The sequence below is a fragment of the Gymnogyps californianus genome, chromosome 3 (genome assembly GCF_018139145.2).
Source record: "Gymnogyps californianus isolate 813 chromosome 3, ASM1813914v2, whole genome shotgun sequence".
In the NCBI taxonomy this organism is placed as follows: Eukaryota; Metazoa; Chordata; class Aves; order Accipitriformes; family Cathartidae; genus Gymnogyps; species Gymnogyps californianus.
Window position 1 is genome coordinate 7,871,380 of NC_059473.1, and position 23,359 is coordinate 7,894,738.

The window sequence follows — 23,359 nt, forward strand, 5'->3', positions numbered from 1 at the left end:
TTCCCTGTGGTCAGATGTACTCTTAAAGCTTGCTCAACTTCTTTATTTTTTCAGCAGCCCAAGAAGAGTGGAGCCGTGTCCCAGTCCAGCCTCTGCTGAGGATTCTCCTAGGAGTGGAAGGGCTGGCTCTTGTCTGGGGCCAATGTTGGGACTCTTGTCCCTTGCTCAGGTTCTTTTCTCAGCGCTGTTCCCAGATCATGTTATAGACTGCTGTTGGAGAAGCCTTCCTTGTGGGGATACGTATTTCTACTAGTAGCTGTTGTAGCAGGGATGAGATAGCAGGCAGACTTATTTATTTTTAACTTGGAATTAATTTACTTGTTTCAGCTGTGAGTTCTAAAGCTGACTGTAAATGATGAAACTCTCCCATTTTCAGCTTTGTTTCTTGCAATTCAGTCTGTTACTCTTGTTTTGTCAACTAGAGGAAAAAAACATTGTTGTCTGACTTGTTTAACAAAATTTCATTTTAATAGTGCAAGCCTGTGAGCCTAGCTGCCGTAAATCCTTTTCAGTTGTTCATTCTTTGATTTATTCTCTTATCTGCTTTTGCTCATGGAGTGCCAAGGGCCTTTTTCTTTGCCATAGGTATTGCTTTATACTATGGGGCTTTAATAACTATTTTTACTACTTTGTGCGTACTCTACTCTTTCATTATCAAATAGTTTTAGAATGAAAATGTGTTTTTTAACAGAAGCTCTTCCAGCTGTAGGTTTTTCTCTCCCTTTGGTTGCAAGCTCTTTGGTATTGCTGTAGGGTTTTCTGTAATTGGATGTCTGAGACTTGGTTCAAAAATTAAGATACTTTAAAGTGTACTAGACTTTAAAATCTTGGATATATTAGCAGTGACTGAGTTTCAGAGTTGATTTTACAATGATGTTAGGTTTGTGCTATCCTTTTCTATCGCACCAGCTGAGTGTATTCATGCCCTTTATGGGGGCTCCCTCTAGTGAGCTGTTCTGAAAGTCCTTTTTCCTCTTAGTTCTAAGGAACTTCACGTGTCTTCTTTCCAAGCGCAGTTTTTGTTCGCTAAATCTAATACATTTTTCTGCACACGTGTAAGCTGTAAAGGTCCTTTTTCTTTGGTGCGAGCTGGAAGGAGTTGCAAGTAAAGCTGAGGGATAGGACTGCCTATTTGCTGTATTTGGCATTAAGACCTCAGCTGATCAACTTCATCATACTTCATGATGTGGCTCTGTGGACTCATAGATATTGGGAGCATGATTAAAGGCCCAAAGGGTGTGACCTAGGAGGAAAAGCTAAGGGAAGTTGGATTGTATAAACAGAGGGATAGAAGATGATGGGGTGGATCTGGAGGGAAAAAATGGTGATGGGACATAAATTTTCAACTGTTTATGGTGAAGATTTTCAACTTTAATATATTCCTGAGGCTGGGGCAGAGGAGGGAAGAGGAGGACCTAGGGCATTTGTGGTGTCTCCGCTGTTGTGTGTCTTTAAAAACAGCCTAAACAAAACAGATTTTGGGAAGGATGTAACAGGATCAACTCTATCCTTTGTGCGTGTGGATGCAAAGATGATTTAGTGACCATTGAGTTTACTTGCTAATAGGGGCTACAGTAAACTTGTTAGCAATACTAAAGTTAAAGCTGTCTTTTTTGCTTTTTCTGTATTAGGTATTTTTTTAGTATATTGCTACATTTCCCTAGCAGATGTTGTTTCTTGATTTCTGTCCCCCCCATCAAAATTACCCCAGAGAAGGGATGGATAAGACCTGAGTTAGGGCTAGGTAGGCAGAGGAGAAAAGTTTGAGAATTATTTAGGTCAGAAAAGTGGCAGAGAGGCTGAGTAGGCACTTGGGGAAAAAATTCAAAACTTAATGTCTTATGAATTGCTTTCATGTTGGGCGTTTCCTTAAGGTTCTGTTAGGTCACCACCTGCTTGTGAATATGCAGATTTTTGGCATGCGTGTGGGGTTGCTTTACACCTCAGTGTCTCACTTTGCAAATTTAACTTCATTTCTTTCAAATGAATAGACTTGAACTGACTGTAGTTATGCCTACAGTAATTTTTACGGTATAGTTTCTATTGTGCTGTGAGTGGAATTCAGAAAAGCATTTCAAAAGCTTGTGAATATTCTATTTACCCCCATCCTTCATAGTTTTCTTTATGTGCCAATTAATTCTTTGAATTCATCTGAACCTGAAAGCTCTAAATGGTTGTGAAAATCTACCTGTATGGGAGATCATGGCTTTGCTGATGCTTTTAGCCCAAGGTCTTGAATTAATTAGGGCCCTTTATTCCAGAGGCAGGGCTGGCATTAACTGGTCCTGGGAAGTCATCGGGGATGAAGACTATGGGATTGCACTGTCTCAGAAATTAGATAGCCAGACTTTACATGAACATAGCTTGTAAAATTCACGTTAAGCAAAACAAAAACAGGGTTTATTTGCTTTTGACACGCATGCATAATTGAAATGAAATACATGAAATGTTAATGTGCTTAAACTGCAGTTTGAGTCCATTCATAATCTTCACTGTTGACACAGCATACAGAACTGTTTGCACAATTGTTGAGATTAAGGAGGAAAAATGAATAACAAAATTCGCTGTGCGAGAGTTGGGAGGCAATCAAGATGGCCAAACTAATGCTGATTATCACTGCTTTGTGATACCATGGATTTCTGGGTTTTTTTTGTGTGTGTGTGGGTTTGGTTTTTTACGAGCGTCTCCCAGTAAAAGCCTCTATTTTTACTTTTTCCATGGAGATGGACATGGGGTAGAAGGTGGGAGCAGAGTCTTCCTCCAGAGGGAAGGAAAGCCCCAGAAACAGTCTCCCCAGGGGTACACAAGGATAAAACCCCAAATAAAGCAGAAGCTATTGCTCATACTTAATACTGCCACAATCCTATTTCAACAGTTGTTTTAGCATTTCACTAACTGTGGCTTGATTAAAACTGGTGATCTGAAGGCATCCAGGCTTCTTGCACAGGTGCTTGCTACATGTTTGGTTTTGCTTGTGAGGCCGGAGAGCTGTGGTGATGAGGGAGATGGGGGCAGTTCTTCCAGCCGGGAGGGAGCCTTCCTTCCTAGGCAGTCTTCACTGCCCGGCTGGATGATCTTAAAAATCTTCTAGTGCTTCTTAAATTTTATTGTAGCTATGCTGGGATTCCTGTGGAGGTACTTCAGAAAATTCAGTCTCTCTTATTCTGCTTGCTTCTTTGTCCTGAAAACTTACAATATTCACAGCCACAGACCGAACAAAATATTTTCTTGTCTTGGAGTCTGTGATGCCTCCATCTAAAACTGAGATGGACTTTGTCATAGCCTTGATGTAGCGTGGATTTAGTTGGTGGGTTTTTTGTTTGGGTGTGGGGTGGTCTTTTTGTTTGGTTTTTTTTTTAAGGACTGGAATATATCTGAATTTTCTGGCTTTCCGACTGTTCTGCCTTTAAGGTGCATTCTGGACAACCAGTGTGGAGGCAGACTCGAAAGTTTGATTTGCTTGGCAAGCAGGCTTTCTTATCTCTAAAAACTTAGGCCTTTGAGTCTAGGGACTCAACTCCTGTTTTGTGTCTTGATTGGAAGACTAGGTTACATAGCAATCACTTCAGAGGATTTATTTCTTGAGGATGTTTGTAAAGCTGTTTCATTAATGAGAGCAAGAAATATTCTCATTACCCTACAAGTGCAAGGTAAATCTGTAACTGTTAGGATTTTTATTAATGTGCTAGTATGTACACATGGTGCGTGTCCTTTGCAAAATATGCAATGCCCTGGAATTGCTGGTTTGTCCTTGCTGAGTTATAGTACCATGAATTACAGGATAATACCTACAGCATTTGAGTTTCTTGAGCATATTTGGGGACTTACTGTACTTATTCACAGATTTGAAATTTATCATTACCTTGGGAAGAGACTGAAGTAAATGAGTGCAGTTTTTTTTTAAATCTGAGAAGCAGACAAAAATGTGTGTGGTGAAGGAAGAGATGGGAGACAAAGGTGGGAAGTGAATTATTTGTAACGGCCAGGAATGACTTCACTACCCCTTCCAAGATGACTAAATTGACTGCAGGAGAAGAAAATATCCCAAATCAGATATCAGTTTTGACTTTGTTAGGAAATGTTGTCTGCCAGCCCCAGAGATATAACAGATGGCAAAAGAAAGAGTCATCTCTCCTTCAATTATTTGTATGATATTGGGATTACTTTTGTAATCAGCAGCATATTAGTAGACTTGTTGAGTGTCTTTGCAAACGAGACGTGGCTGTCCACGACTTCCATCACTGTTGAGCATCCTTCTGTAACAACCAGAACAAAATAAAGTAAGTGCAAGCTCAAATCCTCTGTTAAATCAGACTTCTATTGAAAGAAATGAGGGTAATCTATCAAAGATGTACAAGGCAGCATATGCTTTTTTTCAGCTTTTTTTTTTCCAGCTTTTACTGCTGAACTGTTGTTGAGGTTTAACCCCAGTCAGCAACTCAGCACCACGCAGCTGTTTCCCCCTCCCCCTCCCAGTGGGGTGAGGAGGAGGAAAGCAAAGGAAAAAAAAAGTAAAACTCGTGGGTTGAGATAAGAACAGTTTAATAACTAAAGTAAAATATAATACTAACAATAGTAATAATGAAATAATAATTGTAATGAAAAGGAATATAACAAAAAAAGGAAGGGGGAAAAAGAAAAAAACAAGTGATGCACAATGCAGTTGCTCACCACCTGCTGACCGATGCCCAGTTAGTTCCCGAGCCGCGATCCGCGCCTCCCGGCCAACTCCCCCCTGTTTATATACTGGGCATGACGTTCCATGGTATGGAATACCCCTTTGGCTAGTTCAGGTCAGCTGCCCCGGCTCTGCTCCCTCCCAGCTTCTTGCACACCTGCTTGCTGGCAGAGCATGGGAAACTGAAAAGTCCTTGGCTTAAGATAAGTGCTACTTAGCAACAACTAAAACATCAGTGTGTTATCAACATTATTCTCACACTAAATCCAAAACACAGCACTGTACCAGCTACTAAGAAGAAAATTAACTCTATCCCAGCCGAAACCAGGACAACTGTATTAAAGACAGCAGTCACCAGGGCTCTTCCAAGAACTGTGGGGCAGGTAGCAGGCTTTCCGAAGAGGATGTGTTTAGATCATATACGAGTGTTTGGGTTTTTTTCCTCACGAGGCAGTGAATTTACTAATGCTTTTCTATGGGGAAGGAGTCTTGGGAGAACCACACTCAAATATATTCAGTACTTGCAAAGAGTGAGAACTAGAGGCAAACTTGGGAAGGCTGTGGAGGATAGAAAATCGGGAGGCAGCACCAGCGTGTGCAACATTGTGTTGTGTGGCACGCTACAGAAAGTTAGATGACCTTGCTGGTGAATTGACTATGGGACATCTCTGCTTTCCCTCTGACTCAGAAATTAGTGATAAAGAGAATTAGCTTTTTTTTATTGTGTGATATCTGTTGTCTTCATGGCTCTTCCCAGTGGATTTTTTTTGTTATTTGTTTTTGTATCATATTGGCACAAATACTCTAGTATCCAAACTGTACTTTCTATTTAAATGGTTTTAGTTTGGAGAATTCAATGTGTTTTGATTTGATGTTAACTAGTGTTGCAGTAACTCGGGCAGAAGGTGGAAGGGGAGGATGATGGTGTACGTTTTAAATTTGGCAGAGCTCCAGTAGGATGCTCACTGGGGAGGGATGGGGAAAACAACTGTCCTACTTGCTGGCAGAATACAGTTAACATGAAAGCAGATAATAAACTAGACTCTAAATTGGTCACAGAGGCTGACTTTTATTTTAATACAGCTCAACAGCTAACTGCAATGGTTATCTTCTATGGAAAAATGAGACTGAGGGTGATCTGGTGGCAATGGAATAGTTGCTTTAGGAGCCAAATACAAAAATTAAACTCCTGAATACACACACTTGAATACAAGACTACCTTTATGCTAGTGTAAGTCACAGCGGCAATGTATCTTCTGCTGGAGGTGGCATGGATTTTGCACTAGGCGTGTGATAGGCAATAGAAAGTAGAATTGAGTGAGACCAGTTATTTTGGAGTGGTTGAGATCAATGGTGATTTCTGATACCAGTCCTTTGTGCTGAAGTTAAGAGGAACACCTAAAATAAATGCAACTTTCTTATTTCTACTTGTAGTAGCTTGTAATGCTGACAAATTTGAGCAGGTATACTGAAATTTGTGGAAATTGATTAAAATGAAGGCTGATGTGAAAATTAGAGGGCCAGATTTGTTTGGACTCCTTGTCACTAAATCTTCTCTTGAGGTTTTTTCTTACAAAATTTCACTTGTTTTGAAGGTTGAGAACTGTTTCCCACTTAAATTATTACTTTGGCAATTCAGTTGTATTTCTGGCCAATACATGAACTCAAGCCTCTTTAGACTTGGCTTGTGTCGGAAAGAATTTTCAAAAATAATAATAAAAAAAATCAATTAAGCAATCTTTCCTTCTCTTAGTTCTTTGCTAATGATGAGGATGTCTAACGATGCAAGACTATGTTAAGCTTTTGGCCAATATGTGTTTGTAGAAGTGTTTGAGGTAACTCTACAGTTATGTAGACTGATGCAAATGAAGTGAATTGGTGACTCAAAAATTAAGAGTTTACTGGAATAAGGGACCTACTATAACATTGTTTAGTAATGAATCTTTTGAAAGTTAATGTATGTTGTGTCTTCACCCCCCACCCCCTCCCCTTCTAGTTGAGCGATTTAAAATGGCAAAGCTCCAAGTTTAAATTTGCTGTGTTTTCATTCAGGTTTTTCTTCTCCCCACTGCCTGCTGCCAGGGCTAGTTCTGAATTTTGGGGCCATTGGCAAACGGCATGCTCGTGTGTTGTACACATTCGGAATAATTCTGGGTTGGATAAATTATTGCTTCAGTGAGAGGATTATCTTAACTAATTCTTCATTTTTTGTAATTTGCACCTTTGTGGTTACCAAAGATAATTATTAGATGGATCTAGCTCCACAAAATGTGTATATACAGTTTTTTAATCAAATGGTATATGGGCAAGGAATCAGTGCGTCACAGTAGCTTGTATTTTAAAACAAATCAAAAGCAAGTAGTGTGATTTCAGGGAAATGCTGGTATCTTTGTGAGTTACCGGTGCCCTCTCGAGGCGAAACCGAAAGATGCTGCAGTCTGACAGCAGTAGTGTAACTGAAACTGCTGATACCTGCTCTGGACTTGTAAATAGTGATCTCAGACCCACGTTTGTAACCTGGTTTTACTGCTTTCTTCGTTTGTAGGTGAAAATGCTAAAGAAGATCTGCAAGGGAAGAAAAGTCTGAGCGAGAAAGTTTCTCTCTATAGAGGTGACATTACAGTGCTTGAGGTTGATGCCATCGTTAATGCTGGTAGGTGGTTAAATGTTTTACATTGTTATGTCTTGAAAATCCTTTATAGTGCCACGTTACAAGTTGGAACTTTGCAAAGTTGCGTGAAATTGGTATGTCCTGTGGAAATCTGTTGGAAACTACATATTTTTTTTTCCCAGTTTCTCTATATTGCATCTGTTCATCCTGTGTGCTTTTACTGTGACAAGATTATTGTGAAACTTTAATAGCATGGTCACCAAGAAAAAAATCATGATCTTATATCCGTCTTTTGACTTAAGTGTGAAGTCTTAGCTACTTAAGTTGATAGCGTAGAAGGCTGAATTTTGGTACTAAGCTACTGCAGTACATTCCGGTCTGTTTTTATAAATCAAGCCATTTGTGGGCTAGATAATGTGAAAACCTTAACAATAAGTGATAGGAAGACTGAATTTCTGTTTTATGTGACTTGAATATTTGCTTTCTTGTAGGGAGATTATATCTTTCAAATTTTTGGTTGTCACCTACGGAGTTCTAAATAGAATCATAGAATAGTTTGGGTTGGAAGGGACCTTTAAAGGTCATGTAGTCCAGTCCCCCTGCAATAAGCAGGGACATCTTCAACTAGATCAGGTTGCTCAGAGCCCTGTCCAACCTGACCTTGAATGTTTCCAGGGATGGGTTTAGTTTTAGTACCTCTTCTCGCTTGGTGACCGTGTCTCTGTTTGTGCAACTGAGGTGAAGAACTGCGCGTAGCATCTTTGGCGTGGTTTAACCCCAGCCGGCATCTAAGCACCACGCAGCCGCTCACTCATTCCCCCACCCAGTGGGATGGGGGAGAGAATGGGGGGGGGGGGCGAACCAAACAAACCCTCGTGGGTTGAGATAAAGACAGTTTAATAGGATAGAAAGGAAGGAAAAATAATGATAATAATAATACTATGACAATAATAATACTAAAAGAATTAGAATATACAAAACAAGTGATGCACAATGCAATTGCTCACCACTCGTTGACCAATGCCCAGTCAGTTCCTGAGCTGCGATCCGCCCCTCCCAGCCAACTCCCGCCAGTTTATATACTGGGCATGATGTCATATGGTATGGAATAGCTCTTTGGCCAGTTTGGGTCAGCTGTCCTGGCTGTGTCCCTCCCAACTTCTTGTGCCCCTCCAGCCTTCTTGCTGGCTGGGCATGAGAAGCTGAAAAATCCTTGACTTAGTATAAACGCTACTTAGCAACAACTGAAAACATCAGTGTGTTATCAACAGTGTTCTCATACTAAATCCAAAGCATAACACTATACCAGCTACTAGGAAGAAAATGAACTCTATCCTAGCCGAAACCAGGACAATCTTCTTATGACATAAGAGGAGGAAGGAAATGCCTATGCAATTAATTTCTTTGTGCACTGGGTTATAATAAGCTAATTTGGCTAGTTAGGAAAGACTATGGGAAGGCTTCCCCCTACACATGTGCCCCAGCCAAATCTTGCCTGCATTCCCCACCCCGAAAAGAATATGGTTTGTGTGTCTTGAGGCTGGAAATTGGTGTTCCCCCCGCCCCTAGTATTTAGCTGGCATTGTCCTTAACTGTTGGAAGTATTGATTCATTTTCAGGAACTTATTTTTGGTATTATTCATTTACTGGAAGGAAACATACTGCAGTATCTTCTCTGTGATGGAATAAAGTGCAGAGATTCCCAAGGCTGTATTGGCCAAAACTGATGTGTTGGCTTACCACACTAAAAAACTGTGTGGAGATACTGGCTCATGTCTGTAAAGAGTACAGAAATGTTTGCTCATACAGTGTAGAAGTTAGTAAACAGACTCTTGGATTGTTTGATGTTGTTTCTCTCTGCCTAACTCCCCACTTTACGGTGGAGACATGCTACTGGGTTTTGTGGAGTACAGGTAGAATCCTTAGTTATCTCAAAATGCGTTTTTGCACTCCAGTAAGCAATGAGGACGGTATTTCCATGCAAAAGTTTTTAATCTTCTAGTTTACTCAAGTACAAAAGCCTTTCCAAATTACAGGCAAACAATACGGTAGCATCCATGCAGGAACACGATCCTCTCCTCACTGTTGGCAAAGCCTCTGAAGCTTTAATCTTTTAATTTTTTTTCCTTCTGATTCTTTCAAGATGACATTTCCAGTAGTGCTCTTGCTGACTTCCTTTATTACTCCACAGTAAGTCAATATTAGCATGCTTCTCTCGATTTATATTTAGATTCTCTTTGTTCATAGGTCTCCCTTGACTTACAGGCTGGAACTGGTTGCAGATTAGCTTCAGAATGGGAATACTTTGCTTTTCTTGATTTAAAGGGTTTTTCTCCCTTTCTCTTGAAATGTCCAAAAACCTATATCCCAGGCTGCTGATGACATTATCTAGCTGTAAACTTGCCTGCCATCCTGGTAAGGAATGCATCTATCTAAGTAGAAGTAAAAAGCAGAACCCAATTAAAATCAACACATATTAATAGGTAATTTTGAGGAAAGGATTAAAGACCACTCAAAACAACACAGTAAAACTGAAGTTGAAAGACCTGAAGAGGGACATAAGACTCTTCAAGTATCTAGAAGGCTATTGGCAAAAAGAAAGAAGTTGGTTCTACTGATGTCTTCCGTAAGTAAGTTAAAGAGGAGTTGGATTTGGGCTTAATGAGAGATTCAGATTATGTGTTGGCAAAATTACTTACTGGAAGGGACAGCCGTACTGCGTGATATCAGGCTGATATGTAGCAGCAGTCCCGGGGCAGGACGTTGGTACGGGTCAGTTTTTGAGATTCTTCTAGCCCTCTTCTTCTGTAATCTTTTATAGTTCCTAAAGTGCATAATATATTAACTATTATGAGTTGTTAATATGCTTAGATGAAAATACTAACCTATAGTTACCTTGAAAAATCAAATATTCCCTATATGTCAATGCAGTAATTAAATTTAAAATGTAAGCCTTCAATTTGTCCATGGTTTCAGTGTTACTCTTTTTCTTTTGAAGTTAAACCTTTTAAACTTATTGTGGAGGATAGCTGGAAAGCTAAACGAGGGGATGTTTTGGTTCAAGATCTATATTATTTATGCAAAAAAATCCAGTTGCTGCACCAAGATTTTTTTTTTAAATCCAAAAAGTTTCAGTGAAATTGTAGTGTCTCTTGGATGGTATCTAAAAACATACTGCTGCGCTCTATGACGCTTTTGCAAAGAACTCCATTGTTTTTCCTTCTGCAATTAAAAGTATCCAAGCCTCAAAGAGATAAAGCAAAAAGTAGTCATGTCCTGTTTCTCCTTTGGAAAGCTCAGTCTTGCAGGCGTTCTTATGGTGTAACTAATGCAATCCCCACAGTACCGGCTTCTGTCCGTAAGCTGAATGAAATGCAGCCCATCGAACACGGAATAGGAGACAGACTTTTGGAGGTAAATCTGTGCAAGTTCTTTTCATACTTGAAGCCTTTTGGCTACCTCGAATGTTAATGACTGACACCCTCCCTAACCCAGGGCATGCAACTGGCAGGGGGAAGGAGGGAAGAGACCCTCTTGAGACTTTCTCTCTGAATTTAGGATCCATTAACTACCTTTTGTAATAGTTTAAAATACCGCAAGTCATATACAAATTAAAGCAACAGGAAGATACTTACAGTCTGAATTTTAATTTACGTTGACTTACGCAAACAACAAAATATGCCTTCAGTAAAGGGAATTGTATGGCAAATTCTGGGGCTGTGGAAGGATGCCAGGTGGTTCAAATTGTCTACAGATCTGGAAACAAACATAGTAGCAAAAAAACTTACGTTTTCTAATACTTGCCTGTGAGGGTTAAATGAGACACAAATGGATTTACTTGATTAAATCAGGGTGTGAGAATATGTGCAGTAACTTGCCTATAGAGCTGACTTTATACTGTGATGCCCTCCTTTGGGTATCCAGATAACAGCGTGACTCTTTGGAGTATGGCCAGGTTTATTTCTGAGCTATACTACACAAACACTTCTGTTAAATTTAGTAGCTTACCTTATGCTCTGAATTCTATTTCCCCTTTGACTTTCTGACATATAAATGAGACAGTTAACGAAAGAAATTCAGTTATCGCTTTAGGCTAACAGAGGTGTTAATGGTGATCTTATGTAGCTAAATACCAAGATATCACTGATGAGCACTGCTACAAAAGGATTCCCTTTTCTCGTAGACTTTAACAGACAAACTGAATGTTTGTTACTTTCCAAAAATGTTTTACAAATATTTTATGCTAAAAGAGGACAACTATGGAAACAGTTGAAGTAAAAGTTTGTGTCTTCACTCATTGTCAAAACAACCGTATCAAAACAGCTGCTTTGAAATCATTTGTGATCAGAGTGAGGATCTATTTTCTGGCTTCTGAAGAGAGTGATAATTAACCTGAGGTGCAGTGTGACGGAGAAGGTAGCTGAAAAGGGAGCTGATATGCCATTTTGCTAAAATCAGTGTCAATTATCTACCCCTGTAAATGTCTTATCCTTCCAGAATGGTTCCCTAAAACTTCCTTGCTGCTGATTGCATTGCAGACAGATATTAGTTTAACTTGATGTTTTGCCTAAGATGTCCTGTTATGTTAATTTCCTTTCCCCTCTTTTAAGGATTCAGCTAAGAGTTGTACAAAAATCTTATTGTTACTCCTATATCCTTTTCTGCTCTTTTGGTGTTACGCTCTAAGAACGTGAACAGGCTGTCCCTGAGGCCTGTACTTACTGTCTAACTCTGTGATAACTGGCCTTTTTAACAAATTAAATGTTCCTGGATGTCACTTCATCCTGATGCCAAAAGCTCTTCAAGCACCTGGAAGCCAGATAACCGCAATTAGCCGACTTCCAAATAACCTGTGGGAACTGAGCTTGAGGTGTCTGTGTGTGTTTAGGGGAGGGAGAGGGAGGTTTAGTCCCTCTGTGCCCTTTCCTCTAGCTCTTTTAACACACATTTTATTCATACTGCAGGCATTTCCTGATAGAAAGCATTTCTGTGGACCAAATCGGTTGTGTGAGAAGAATAGTTTCAGATAATATTGGAATACTAAAGCCACAAAATGTGTAATACCGCCTCGCCAGCTCCCTCTACCTTAAAGTTTTTGAGCTGCTTTCTCCAAGGTACGATATGGATTTAGGGAGCAAGTCTTTCTACTGGCGGTTAATTTAGTAGCAGTCCAAAATAAGTGGTGTATGTCCTGAGTTGTGATTCTTTTTAAAAAAAAAAAAAAAGTTTTTCCCTCTGAGTCTGCTTGCCTGCTGCCTCTGCTTATTTAAAGTCTGGATGGTATGACATGATGGTCTCATGGCTTAGGTGTGCCTGATGTAGTAAAGCTGGTGCTGACTGAAGTTTTCAGGGCCTATTGGAAAAACAAAAAGGATTAGTCCACCAGTCATGGAGCTGATTCTGCTCACTTTTAGGCTTCTTCAAGTATGTTGTTTTTATAGAGCAGCCGATCCCAAATACAGAAATAAGCAGTAAAAGCCTCAGTAAGGTTTGAAAAATAAATTGTGCAATACTTATCAGCTAAGCAGTAAATACTAAATTTCCTCTGCATTTTTAATAAATATGGGGAAAAATATGTTGCTATTTATGTCATGCAGTAACTTTTAAATCTGAAGTAGATAAAGGAATTGCATTTTTGGAGTGAGTGTGATATGTATGTCTATGTACCTGGTATACCTTAAGCAGCAGTTAATCACCACTGACCTCAGGTATTCATTCACGTCTTACTTGTTAATAAATCTTACTGGCCCAGTTCTAAGATCAGAAGGCATGTATTAATGTGCTTGTGAGTGAGTTTTTACTAGGAGCAAGATCGAGAGGGAACAATTATCTGGGGGGAAAAAAGGATTATCCTTGTTTTTATTTGACTGGGTGGAGGAGGATGACTTGCAGAACACTAGAAGAAAAGTTACTTCTTAGCTTTGAAGAATGTTCTTGGATATCTGTACAAAAGTATGATACTGAGAACAGAAACCTTTAATCTACAGGAAAAAGGAAGGTGATCGGTTCTATTCAAGTAGATGTTTCTGGCAATAAGTCTATAGTGTTGCTTCTAAATTAGCCATTAGACAGTTGCTACAGTTATAGCACATAGGTGGCTCCTTTTAAACTGTACTTGAGTGCTGGAATCATCTCTAATCCTCCCAAATTTTGGGAGAGACTGTCACTTTTTAAAGGGAATGTTTTTTTCCATATGAGAAAACAAATGGGAAGTACAATCTTACTCTGATAAAAAGTTGTTTACTTATTTTCTTTACTAACTCTTTTCACTATTTATGTCCCTTTTTTACTAACCTGTAATGCTGGAATTTAGTTACTGAACCTCATGCTGTTCAAGAAGAGGTTTCCTCTACAGGAAACCATCTCCGTATGCAGTGAGTCACTTCAGCTGGGGATGCTGGTTTGGCAGAGACAGGCTGCACAGGTTTCTTAGCTTCCTTGGCACATTGCGCAGGGCCAGCTGAGTGAAGGTAAGCAGAGGGGAGGATCTCTTGGTTGCTTGAAGAGGCAAGCGTGTTTTCAGGGACTGAATTACATCTGAGTCTTTTTACCAAATTTGTAGGTTTGAAATGCTTGTCCTGCTGTACCTCCCTGTCCCAGTACTGGAAGCATCTGGAATTGGAACACGTTCTGTTCTGAATATGCCATGTTTGCTTTCCTTGTTGCAGGACTGGTTTTGACTGGAGCCTCTGCATGACTTGCCTTAGAGGATGAAATAGCTGTTTTCGTATTAAGATTCAGCTTTCCCTAATGAAATATGCCTTTCCTCCCTCAGACTTCTGACTTCACAACCGTGTTTAAGTGTTTTAGTGTGACAGCAGTATCTTTCTCCAGTTTTCTTAACTGGAGATAGCAACAGATTTTCTACTGAACTCTTTTCCTGGCCTTGACCTTGAAGTATAATCTGATTGTTTAATTTTATGAGGCATCCCATTTTTCTCAAGTCCAAAATTACACATCAAGGTAGAAGTACTATGTATTGAAACTGCAAACTGAATATATTATCAGTGAATTATGCTTAAACGAGTGTGTAAGTATAGATAGTGGCTGAACTATGCCTTTCCACATAAACAGCTTGTTAATGCGCAATCAGTCACTGCAGTTGCCTTGAACTTGATGCTTAATGAACAGGTGGGGAAAAAGGATGGATTCTAATCTGGAACAGATCTGACATCAGGCAATTTCACTGATTGCTAATCCATTTCATTTGGCAACTTAATTTATCACACAAAATTTTCATCTTGCAGCTTCTGAAGTAGAAATTACTTCAGAAGTGGCCTGTCTGAATATTATGAAGGTATTTGAGTCGGTCGCTGGGCCTGAACTAGTACTGTGTATATACTTACTCTCCCCCTTTTTATTTTACAGTGACCAGTAGTTCTTACTCTGGAGCTTATTTGAAATTATTCTTCAACTCTTCGTTCACTATAAGTCCCTTAACTCAAATGTTCCTGCTATTGAAAGTGGAATCAACAGAATGTAAAATCTACCCTTAAGTTGCTCATGGGATTTTTGCATGGGATGTTTGCATTTATTAACATCAATTTTGTGGGGGTTTTTGTTGTGTTTTTTTCCAGCTGAGCTAAACACAAATGGCTGCTTATGCTGGGAGCTTCTTAGTAAGTTTGATGTCTAGTAGCATGTTTTGTAACATGCTTGTATTGAAATCTTGTGTTAAAACTTGTATTGAAATCTCTTGCATGGAGTCATCTGGCATCTGCCTATGTAACTTACACTGTTGTAATTTCCTCTAGGAATAGAACCAATAATGCTAACAAATTGTTGTTAATTTGGTTTTCATCTTTAGTGTGAGCAGACTGTGGTATTAATCAAAGGTTTCTTAAGTTAATTTACAGTTGGTGCAATTACACTTACATGTAAAGCCCCAGACTAATTTATATATAGTCCTCACTTACTCATTAGAAAAGTCAATGTTAATAGTTGAGGGAATAGGTCATTCTCAGTCATGATATCTGTGAGTGAGTTTATTACTGCTTTCTGTGGAAAATACTTTAAGTGCGCCTGGTGAGTAGTAGACACGGTTAAACTTGCCCTATGCTTTTGGTCTAATCTGATTTCAGTGTAGTTCTTCCCTTTAGTGTAATACTCATTTGGATGAAAACTAAAAATCTGTGTAAAGTGACAGTGATCAAGAGAATGAAACCAAAGAAAAGTACAGCTAGAGGAGCAGTTTAATTCAGGTGAATTACTTTAGCTGCTGTCTCAGTCAAACACCATTTGCTCTAAGGATGTGGCAAAGGCTTAAGATTGAGGAGACTAATTCAGAATTGTACTGCAGCAAGGATGGTCACAATATACTTTGAAAATATCCCGGGTATAATTAGTATAACGCAAAACTTAAGAACAAAAAAAGAAAGGATTGGCAGTACTGCAGACACATGGCAGGAATGAACTTTTTTCCTTGTTCTGGGGTGCTTTGGGAGGGGGAAATTAACTGTGGTGAAACGTTTTCAGTATGTCAATATATTCCACCAGTGTGCTGACAGCTGTGTCGCTTAGGTAGCAGAGATGGCTTCTGGGTGGGTCTGTGCCTCAGACGTGGGCCTGGGCGTTATCCTGCCGAATCATGTGTCGTGCCTGTGAGCTGAGAGTCTTGGGTGATGGAATGAAGACCTAAACCTTGCATGCCTACAAGGAAGGCTTTGCTGAGCAGCCTGCCATATGGCCAGATACTGCAAACGATAGGCACTTCATATTAACAAGCAGTGGGATGTGAGTGTTCAAAGACTTACTGAGAAGCCATAAAAAAAAAGTAGAGAAGAAAATACACTTTCCATTGGAAAAATGCGCTCAAAAGGCTCCTTAAACTAACGGATTGTGGACTGAGGCACCAGACGCATAGCAAGTTGAGGTTCAGAGCAATGCTATTTGACTTTCCATGTTGTTCCATGCTGGCATAGAAGTCTGAGCAGAATGAGATGAGGGTGCAGGACATCTAAGTATCTAATATCTACGTATCTAAAACAGGTTGCCCGGAGAAGTTGTGGATGCCCCATCATTGGAACTGTTCAAGGTCAGGTTGGATGGGACTCTAAGCAACCTGATGTAGTGAAAGATGTCGCTGACCATGGCAGGGGGGTTGAACTAGCTGTTCTTTGAAGGTCCCTTCCAAAGTTAGACGGCCAACTATCTCCTCTGACTGGATTCAGCATAGGCTGTTAGTCTTCTGAGAATCTAACATAAAATGGGCAAGGTAAACATTTTAGTAGCCTAATCTAACCTGATGATCTATGGTACGTGGATTTATTTCACAATCTGGTCTTCATCAGTGTTGATGCCTTCAGGCCACTGTCTGTTTTACGTAGACCAGTATGTTCTCCTTATCTCTTTGTGCATCCATTGTTGAACCCATTTATTGTCTGATTATTTCTAGGCTCCCTGGAGCAATAATTGTCTATATAAACCATGTGTTGCTGGTATTTTTGTTCATAAAAAACCCCAAGTACAAATTGCTTGGGAGCTTATTATGAGTACAAATAAAACACTTCAAGTAACTCTTGACACTTTCTGGAGTAGAGGAAGAATGGGTGGGAGTAGAGGACACTACTTGCATCGTTTGTGACTTGTCAGGTTTAGAAGTAACCCATTGTATTGTAGTGTTTGTGCTTTCACTTGATCTCTTAGCTTCTCATGTTTGTGCTTGGCCACTCAAACTTAGCATATTTTATCTCCCTAAAACCAGGGACTGTATGTGTTGCAAGCAGGACAGTCAGAGCTACGTGGGATCTGCTGGAGATCCAGGTTTCTAGCAGCGTTGAGTAATTAAGGGGAATAGTAACAGGCGGTGAAATGTCAGGCCTTTCACTGTATCATCTCCTCTCTTAGCTTTTCTGTCCTCTGATGCTGCTTTATTTTATCCTTTGTGGTTTGAGGGGGTGATAACTTAAAATCTTTGCTCGTGTCAGTAGAATTTCCTGTATTCCAGGACTGTAATGTGGACTTTACTAACTATCAGACCAATGTGATTATTGATCCTTTATGCCACGGTTACCCTGGACCTTTTCTGTGTGCCCTTTCTAGAGAAAACTAGCAACATACAGGCGAAACACCTGCAAAGTTGGATTTCTTAAAAGTCTTGAACTTCTTGCAGTTGTGAAGTGCGAGGTGGTGTAGGATGCCATGAATGCTTTCTGACAGCAGGTGGCAATAGTGCCACTGTTATTGTGAATCCGCTTTGTGCCTGTATACCTTAATTTTCCTGGCCATAAAATCAGTAATGACTTAAAGCAGAGTAAACAAAATGCATGTATTCTAGGACTGCTTGTTAGATAGGCCATCGATACGGCTCGTACTTATTAAATGTCTTCTGCATTTCATTGCATGTGTTTAGTGTGTGTTTGAAGTGAAACAGGAGACAGACGTGGTTTGGAAGAACTGTAAGCATCTGTTTTGCTTCGTCGAGGAAAATATTTAGGAAGGATCTTGCTATCAGCCTGTCTCATCCTACGTTTGACAGCGCAACTGTCATCTTGAGTGCACTGATGGAGCAGTGTGGTGTAAGAAACTACTCAAGGTCGTCTTGAACAATTATGCTTCGTTTCATAATATTAAATCTGCTTTTAATCAGGACTTGTGGGGGATTATCCAAAGGATTGTGCAAGCCAATAGTTGCAACAGTATGTTCTCAGTCAAGATAGGCATGCAACATGGTGTTTTTTTCAAGCTTTTGCATTTTAAAAAACCCAAACCAGTCAAGCTTCTAGTAATTGCAGAGTGTTAGGACACAAAAGAGAAGACTTCTTTGAAGTCTCCTCTCTCTGCAGTACCAACAAAATCTTGGCAGTGGGTGGTCAGCTGGTAGACTGAGATTATCCATGTAGTGTTAATATTCATACTTCTCTGTCTGGATGTATATTTGCTCTTTCCTACCTTTATGTTGTAACTATAAACTCATTGGGATGGACTAGGTTGCTCTGGGTTTGTACCGTTATTAGCTCAACATGGTATCAGTCAGTGTAAGTAATACAGTAATGTTAGCATGGGAATTAGTATTTCTATGCGTAATGTAATCTTGTTAGATATATGCAGTTAAGTATTGAATAGGGGAAGGTCTACTTTGATTGGAGCAAGTAAGCTTTAGGTTTATCTCATCTAACTTACTAGACGCAGAAAATGGGATAGCTACTCACCAAAATGGTAATGAGAGTTGATGTTCAAAAATGCTGTTGTGTAGCAGTCTGGCTAACCCTGTCTGTCTCCTCTTCCTTCTACTTCGGCAGGAGGCATCGCTTTTGCTTAATTCTCTTAGCTGCTGAGTAGAAGACTGATGCTGTGTCTTCCACCCTTTGTTAGGATTTCAGATTTGCCTAGTGTTTTGCCATTTGCTGCAGATTTTGGGGAAGCTTTTCAGAAATGTTAGTAACGTGAAATACAGTTTCAGTTACTTGCTACATAAATAATTATGGACTGTGAAATGCAGTTTAGGTTTTGTTTTGACCTATGGCTGTTAGAAACTGACTTTTCTGACAAAAGGAAAACATTTCTGTTGCAAAACCAGAAGTTGCTTTCTTGAGGAATTCAGAATGTCTTTTGCTTAAAAATTAGCATTAAGGGTACGACTTGGCTTTCAAAATCTGGACTCCAAACCCCTTTGTGACCTGTCACAGTCATAAAAATCAGTAATGGCAGCTAAATATACATCAAAGCACGGTGGAGGCTTGCGAAAGCGGTATTTGCTTGTTAATCCAAGCACAATGGCAAGTGTTGTTTGCATCATGTGCAAGTAATAGACACTTGTATGTTTATATGCCGTTTTTCAGAGTTGTTTCTGAAACATGCTGTGTTGTTTGGATGTATGTGGGAATTGTTTTAATTATAGTATTGAAGATGCTGCAAAGCCCTGTGCTTTCTTCACAACAGTGGGGTGATGAGCTGCTGCTGCTCCCATACATCTCTGATTCACTCAGAGGTGACAAGAACGTTCGAGGTTCATTTTAATATCTCCTGTCTGGATTGTCACTTGCACGACGTGCTCGAATGGCCAAGAGGGGCCATGGGTGGTAGCGTTCCTTCCTCCTTTGGGGTACCCTGTCCCGAATACTGGCCCCCTGGCTGCGGAGGAGCTTTTCAGAGCTTTGCAACTTCTCCCCTGAGCTGTGCTGGAGGACAGGCAGTCTCATAAAGAAGAGATTACTTGGCTCTTGTAGGAGCTATGTTGTAATGGCCCTTGTTCTCAGATGGTTTCAGCAGCGATGCCTTGAAGCCTGAGGCTTTTATTGCCTATTGTGTTTGAGTAGTTGAAGTTTGTGGAAAAACACTGATTCAGAAAACTTTTTAGGATTACTGCTACTTCTCTCTTTTGTCACTTGCATGTCTATGCTGCAGTAACTTTAATCTGGTGTACAACATGAATCACTTAAGTGTGTCTCTGTAGCACCTTTGTTTTATGCTTTAAAGTTGGTTCCTGTAGAGTAATAAATAGAAATAGCTAATATCTGGTATGCCTAGTTATAGGCTGTCTCAAAAAGATGGTTCTGCCAGCTATATTTGATTTGTATATAGAATGTTTTGCATTGCAAATCCATGTTAGAAATGCTTTTAAATTTAAAGTGTGAACCATATTGCTTTTTCAAGAGAACTGTACTCTTGTGTCATGTGAAATAACTTTTTATTTAAGAAAGAGATGGTATTGCTTTCAACTCTATCAAACCAGGTTATAGAGGAATGTAAGTCTTCCCAGTGACTTTATATGCTAGATAATATTAACTGGCAACCCATTTCCTTTACATTTCTAAGAATTTGTGGTGTATAGCCTATTTCAGAGAAACTCTGGTTTTTCATCCTGTCGGTTTCAGTCCACTTTGAAGTGATTATGTTGAGCAGTGTGGTCCAGGTCACTACTTGACTAGTTTTGAATCTCTGCAAATCTGAGTTCTGATATTACTCTTTCTGAAATTAAAATCAAATTTTATAATGACTTCCAGAATGGTCAGTCAGTGAAAAATGTTGGATTTTAGCTGCAGAGTTCACTAAACTATAGCGGGAAAAGTAACAGAAATCCAGAATTTATGCACAACTTCTTATTTCTGAGGTTCTGTGACAATTTTCATTTTGGGTTGGCCATTACCTTAAGAAACAAAACAACTGAATCTGTCCTGGGGGAAGGGTGGACTAGGACAAACACAGCAGTTATTAGTTTTCCTTTGATTCCTTGGATGAAGGCATCTCCAAATGCTGGAGGCCAGATGATTTTTGCCTTGTGTCACAGCAGAGCTTTGCCTACCAGCAGTTCTAACCTTGGCCGTGACCCAGCTAATTATAGTTCCGCCCCACCCCCAGATGACAAGCCTCAGCATTTCAGAGAGCTGAGTGACCAGCATTAGGGCTGTTTCACTGCAAAGAGTGATTTCTCTACCTTGCACCTCCTTCTGGCAAAAATGAACCTGCTTAGGAGGCCCAAACTTGGTGTTTTGATAGGGCTTAGAGCCCAAAAGCTCTTTAGGTCAGGAGTGTACAGCTTCAGAGGCTGCAACTCTAGTTCAGACTAGTCCCCAACACCAGTAATAGATTAGGTTAAAATAAAAGCTGTTTCTTAAATTCAAAGTGAATCCCCTGACAGACAGCACAAGGGGTGTTTTCAGGTGGGAGTATTTCTCTCTATTATATACTCTTACCAAAGACACAGGGTAAGGTTTTGGTTCCCTACTTCTTTCTTAGTGCCCGTGTCCCAGGGATTGAGTTGCATGGGGCTTCTCCTTTTCCTTCATGCTGGCATCCTCAGACTCAAAACAGGATTTGAGCCAGAAAGGATAGCTTAGCAATATCTCTGCTGCCTTCCTTTTCTCTCCCATCCTCTAGTGCTAGCATCCAGCAGAGCAGCTTGTGTTGACTGCAGCCTCCCTTTCTACCATTTCCACCCTTATCCTTCTTGGGGAGAAGGATGTGAGAGGAGAAGCGTACACGGTGTTGCCTTTTCTCCTTAGAAAGGCCCCTATGAGCTGTTACCAGATGTAGCCTCGTAACTGCAAATTGGTGTCTCAAATCATGACCTTCACCCTTTGGTTTCAGCAGCCGTGGGCACCAGCAGTCAGGGAAGCTGTGCTGATGTATTTAAAACCACTTTTTTTTATTTGGGCTGGTGCTAAGCATCCAGGAAAGCCGAGTTTTGTTCTTATTTCTTGTCGGCCTCTTTTAGAGATCTAAGGCTGTTCTGCCTTGCCTGGGGGTGAGAGCGAGATGGATGTCTCCTTGGTATCTTTGCTATAGACACCGTGCCTTGGGAGTCTCCCCTGGGCACTGCTGGAGTCACTTCATATTTCATAATCCCCTGCTGACAATTCAGTCAATTTGCTGGTGCAGGCATGATGGAGCTAAGCTAGGACATGTTCCTTTTTTAGCCAGGCTGTGGAGTGAAAAGCTTACTCTTCTGCTTTGATCGAATTGAAAACTGAAGCGTATCGTTACCTGTCCTTGGCTTGGAACGTGGATCAGATTTATCAGTGGCATTGCCACCCTTGCTGGGCTTCTTACTCATGAATTTATTTTCCCCTTTTTGTTTAAGGGGAGGAGGACTCAAGGCAGGCATGCGTTGAGTTTGGTGCAGAAGATGGTAAAGCATCACTCCTCAGCAAGAAAGGATCTGGCCGTGAGCTGGGGAGCCTGGAGCTCTAGCGAAGGACCTGCTTGTGGGAGTGGGGGAAGGACGTGGCCTCAAGATCCAGGGCTTTAGGAAAAGGGGACAGGCACTTTGGATGTGTGCAAACTAAGTAGTCTCTCTCTTGCCCAACGTGGTCTCTAACTGGATCAAGGGAGTATTTTTTAAATTCCCTGGCCAAATGCAACATTACTCCTGCTCGAAATTTTGCTTTGGCTTTGATTTTTTTTTTTTTTTTGTTAAACAACATTATCTTATGTAGTCTTACTAATTATATAATTTGGTTAGTATTTTCTTGTTCTACCTTGGGTCTAATTTTTCTTCAATCCTGGCATGAATACAGTGCTGCAAATTTGGAGTTAGTCTGGTGAAATGGAGAATGATTTAAGAAGTGGAATTTTGGGTGCTTTCTGGTTGTCGTGAAATCAGTTTATGAATTGGCTCACGTCTTTTTGCTTGGGGTTGTTTGTTTTTTAGACATAGGATCTTTTTAGTTGATGTTTATACACTTTTAGTATTTCATTCTCAGTGCCTATACCGCAACATGTAATATGTGTGTATATTTGCACTCACTGTATTTTGATTTTAATTTAGCTGCAGTTTTAAGTGTTTTTTTTCCAGACTAGCTATGTAAATAGCCTGCACCATCAGCATTGTACAAATACTGAAGATAAATCCTGTATCGTTAGTGAGACTGAAGAGTTTTAAGTTATGATCCTGAATTCTGTTCCCTTGCAGTATACCTCTTGTGAGTGCATATAATGAATCTATGAATTAGGTAAGAAAGAAAACATGCATATAAACTGGAAGTAAAAACAGTTGCTGAACAGCCCTAGGCTTTTAATTCAACTTTTGTACGAGTTGGTCCAGGTATCCCACAGCGGGCTAATTCTTAGCAAGATTGAGGTAAATGTATTAATACAACTTCAGTGGTGCCCACATGAAAGTACTGTTTTTATATTACAGAAGTTTGTATAATCTTTCTTTCAATTAGATCATCTCTTAAATGCTCTTTTCTTTTTCTGTATAGGATCATAATTGAATTTCCTGCCATGTAACATGCATGCATGTGTGAGGATACCTGATGGGAGAAGGGAATGGAAAGAAAGATGTTGTTTGAAAAGATTGTTTATGGATTTTTTTTTTTTTTTAATACTGATGCAACTGGTGGCTTGCTCTTTTCTTTTGAAAACCTTGCTGGGAGAAGCTGATGTGTTAATGGATGTAGGATTTCCATGCTCAAGTTATGTCAGCTATTTCAGCTTGAGAATTGGAAATCTCAATCTGGTACTGCCAAAGCAACTTTCTTATACTGTGTCCAAAATGGTTGCTTTTCAGAGTGCACGGGTGACTCTCTTTGGTACTAACACATTATTCTTCTGAAGCTTAATACTTGCATCGTATATAATAGCTTGCAAGTTTTATGAAAATGCTGTTTTTTAAATAAGGTAGTTGT

The 23,359-nt window shown here is 40.0% G+C and overlaps 1 protein-coding gene across 4 annotated transcripts in view; it reads left to right on the forward strand.

Moving 5' to 3' along the window:
• MACROD2 (mono-ADP ribosylhydrolase 2) overlaps positions 1-23,359 on the forward strand; it is an 898,754-nt gene that overhangs the window by 17,792 nt on the left and 857,603 nt on the right. For all 4 annotated transcript variants that reach the window (XM_050893412.1, XM_050893413.1, XM_050893415.1 and 1 more), the window contains exon 3: positions 7,224-7,331. In XM_050893412.1, coding sequence (XP_050749369.1) covers positions 7,224-7,331 — 108 coding nt within the window. The remainder of the gene's footprint in view (positions 1-7,223; positions 7,332-23,359) is intronic.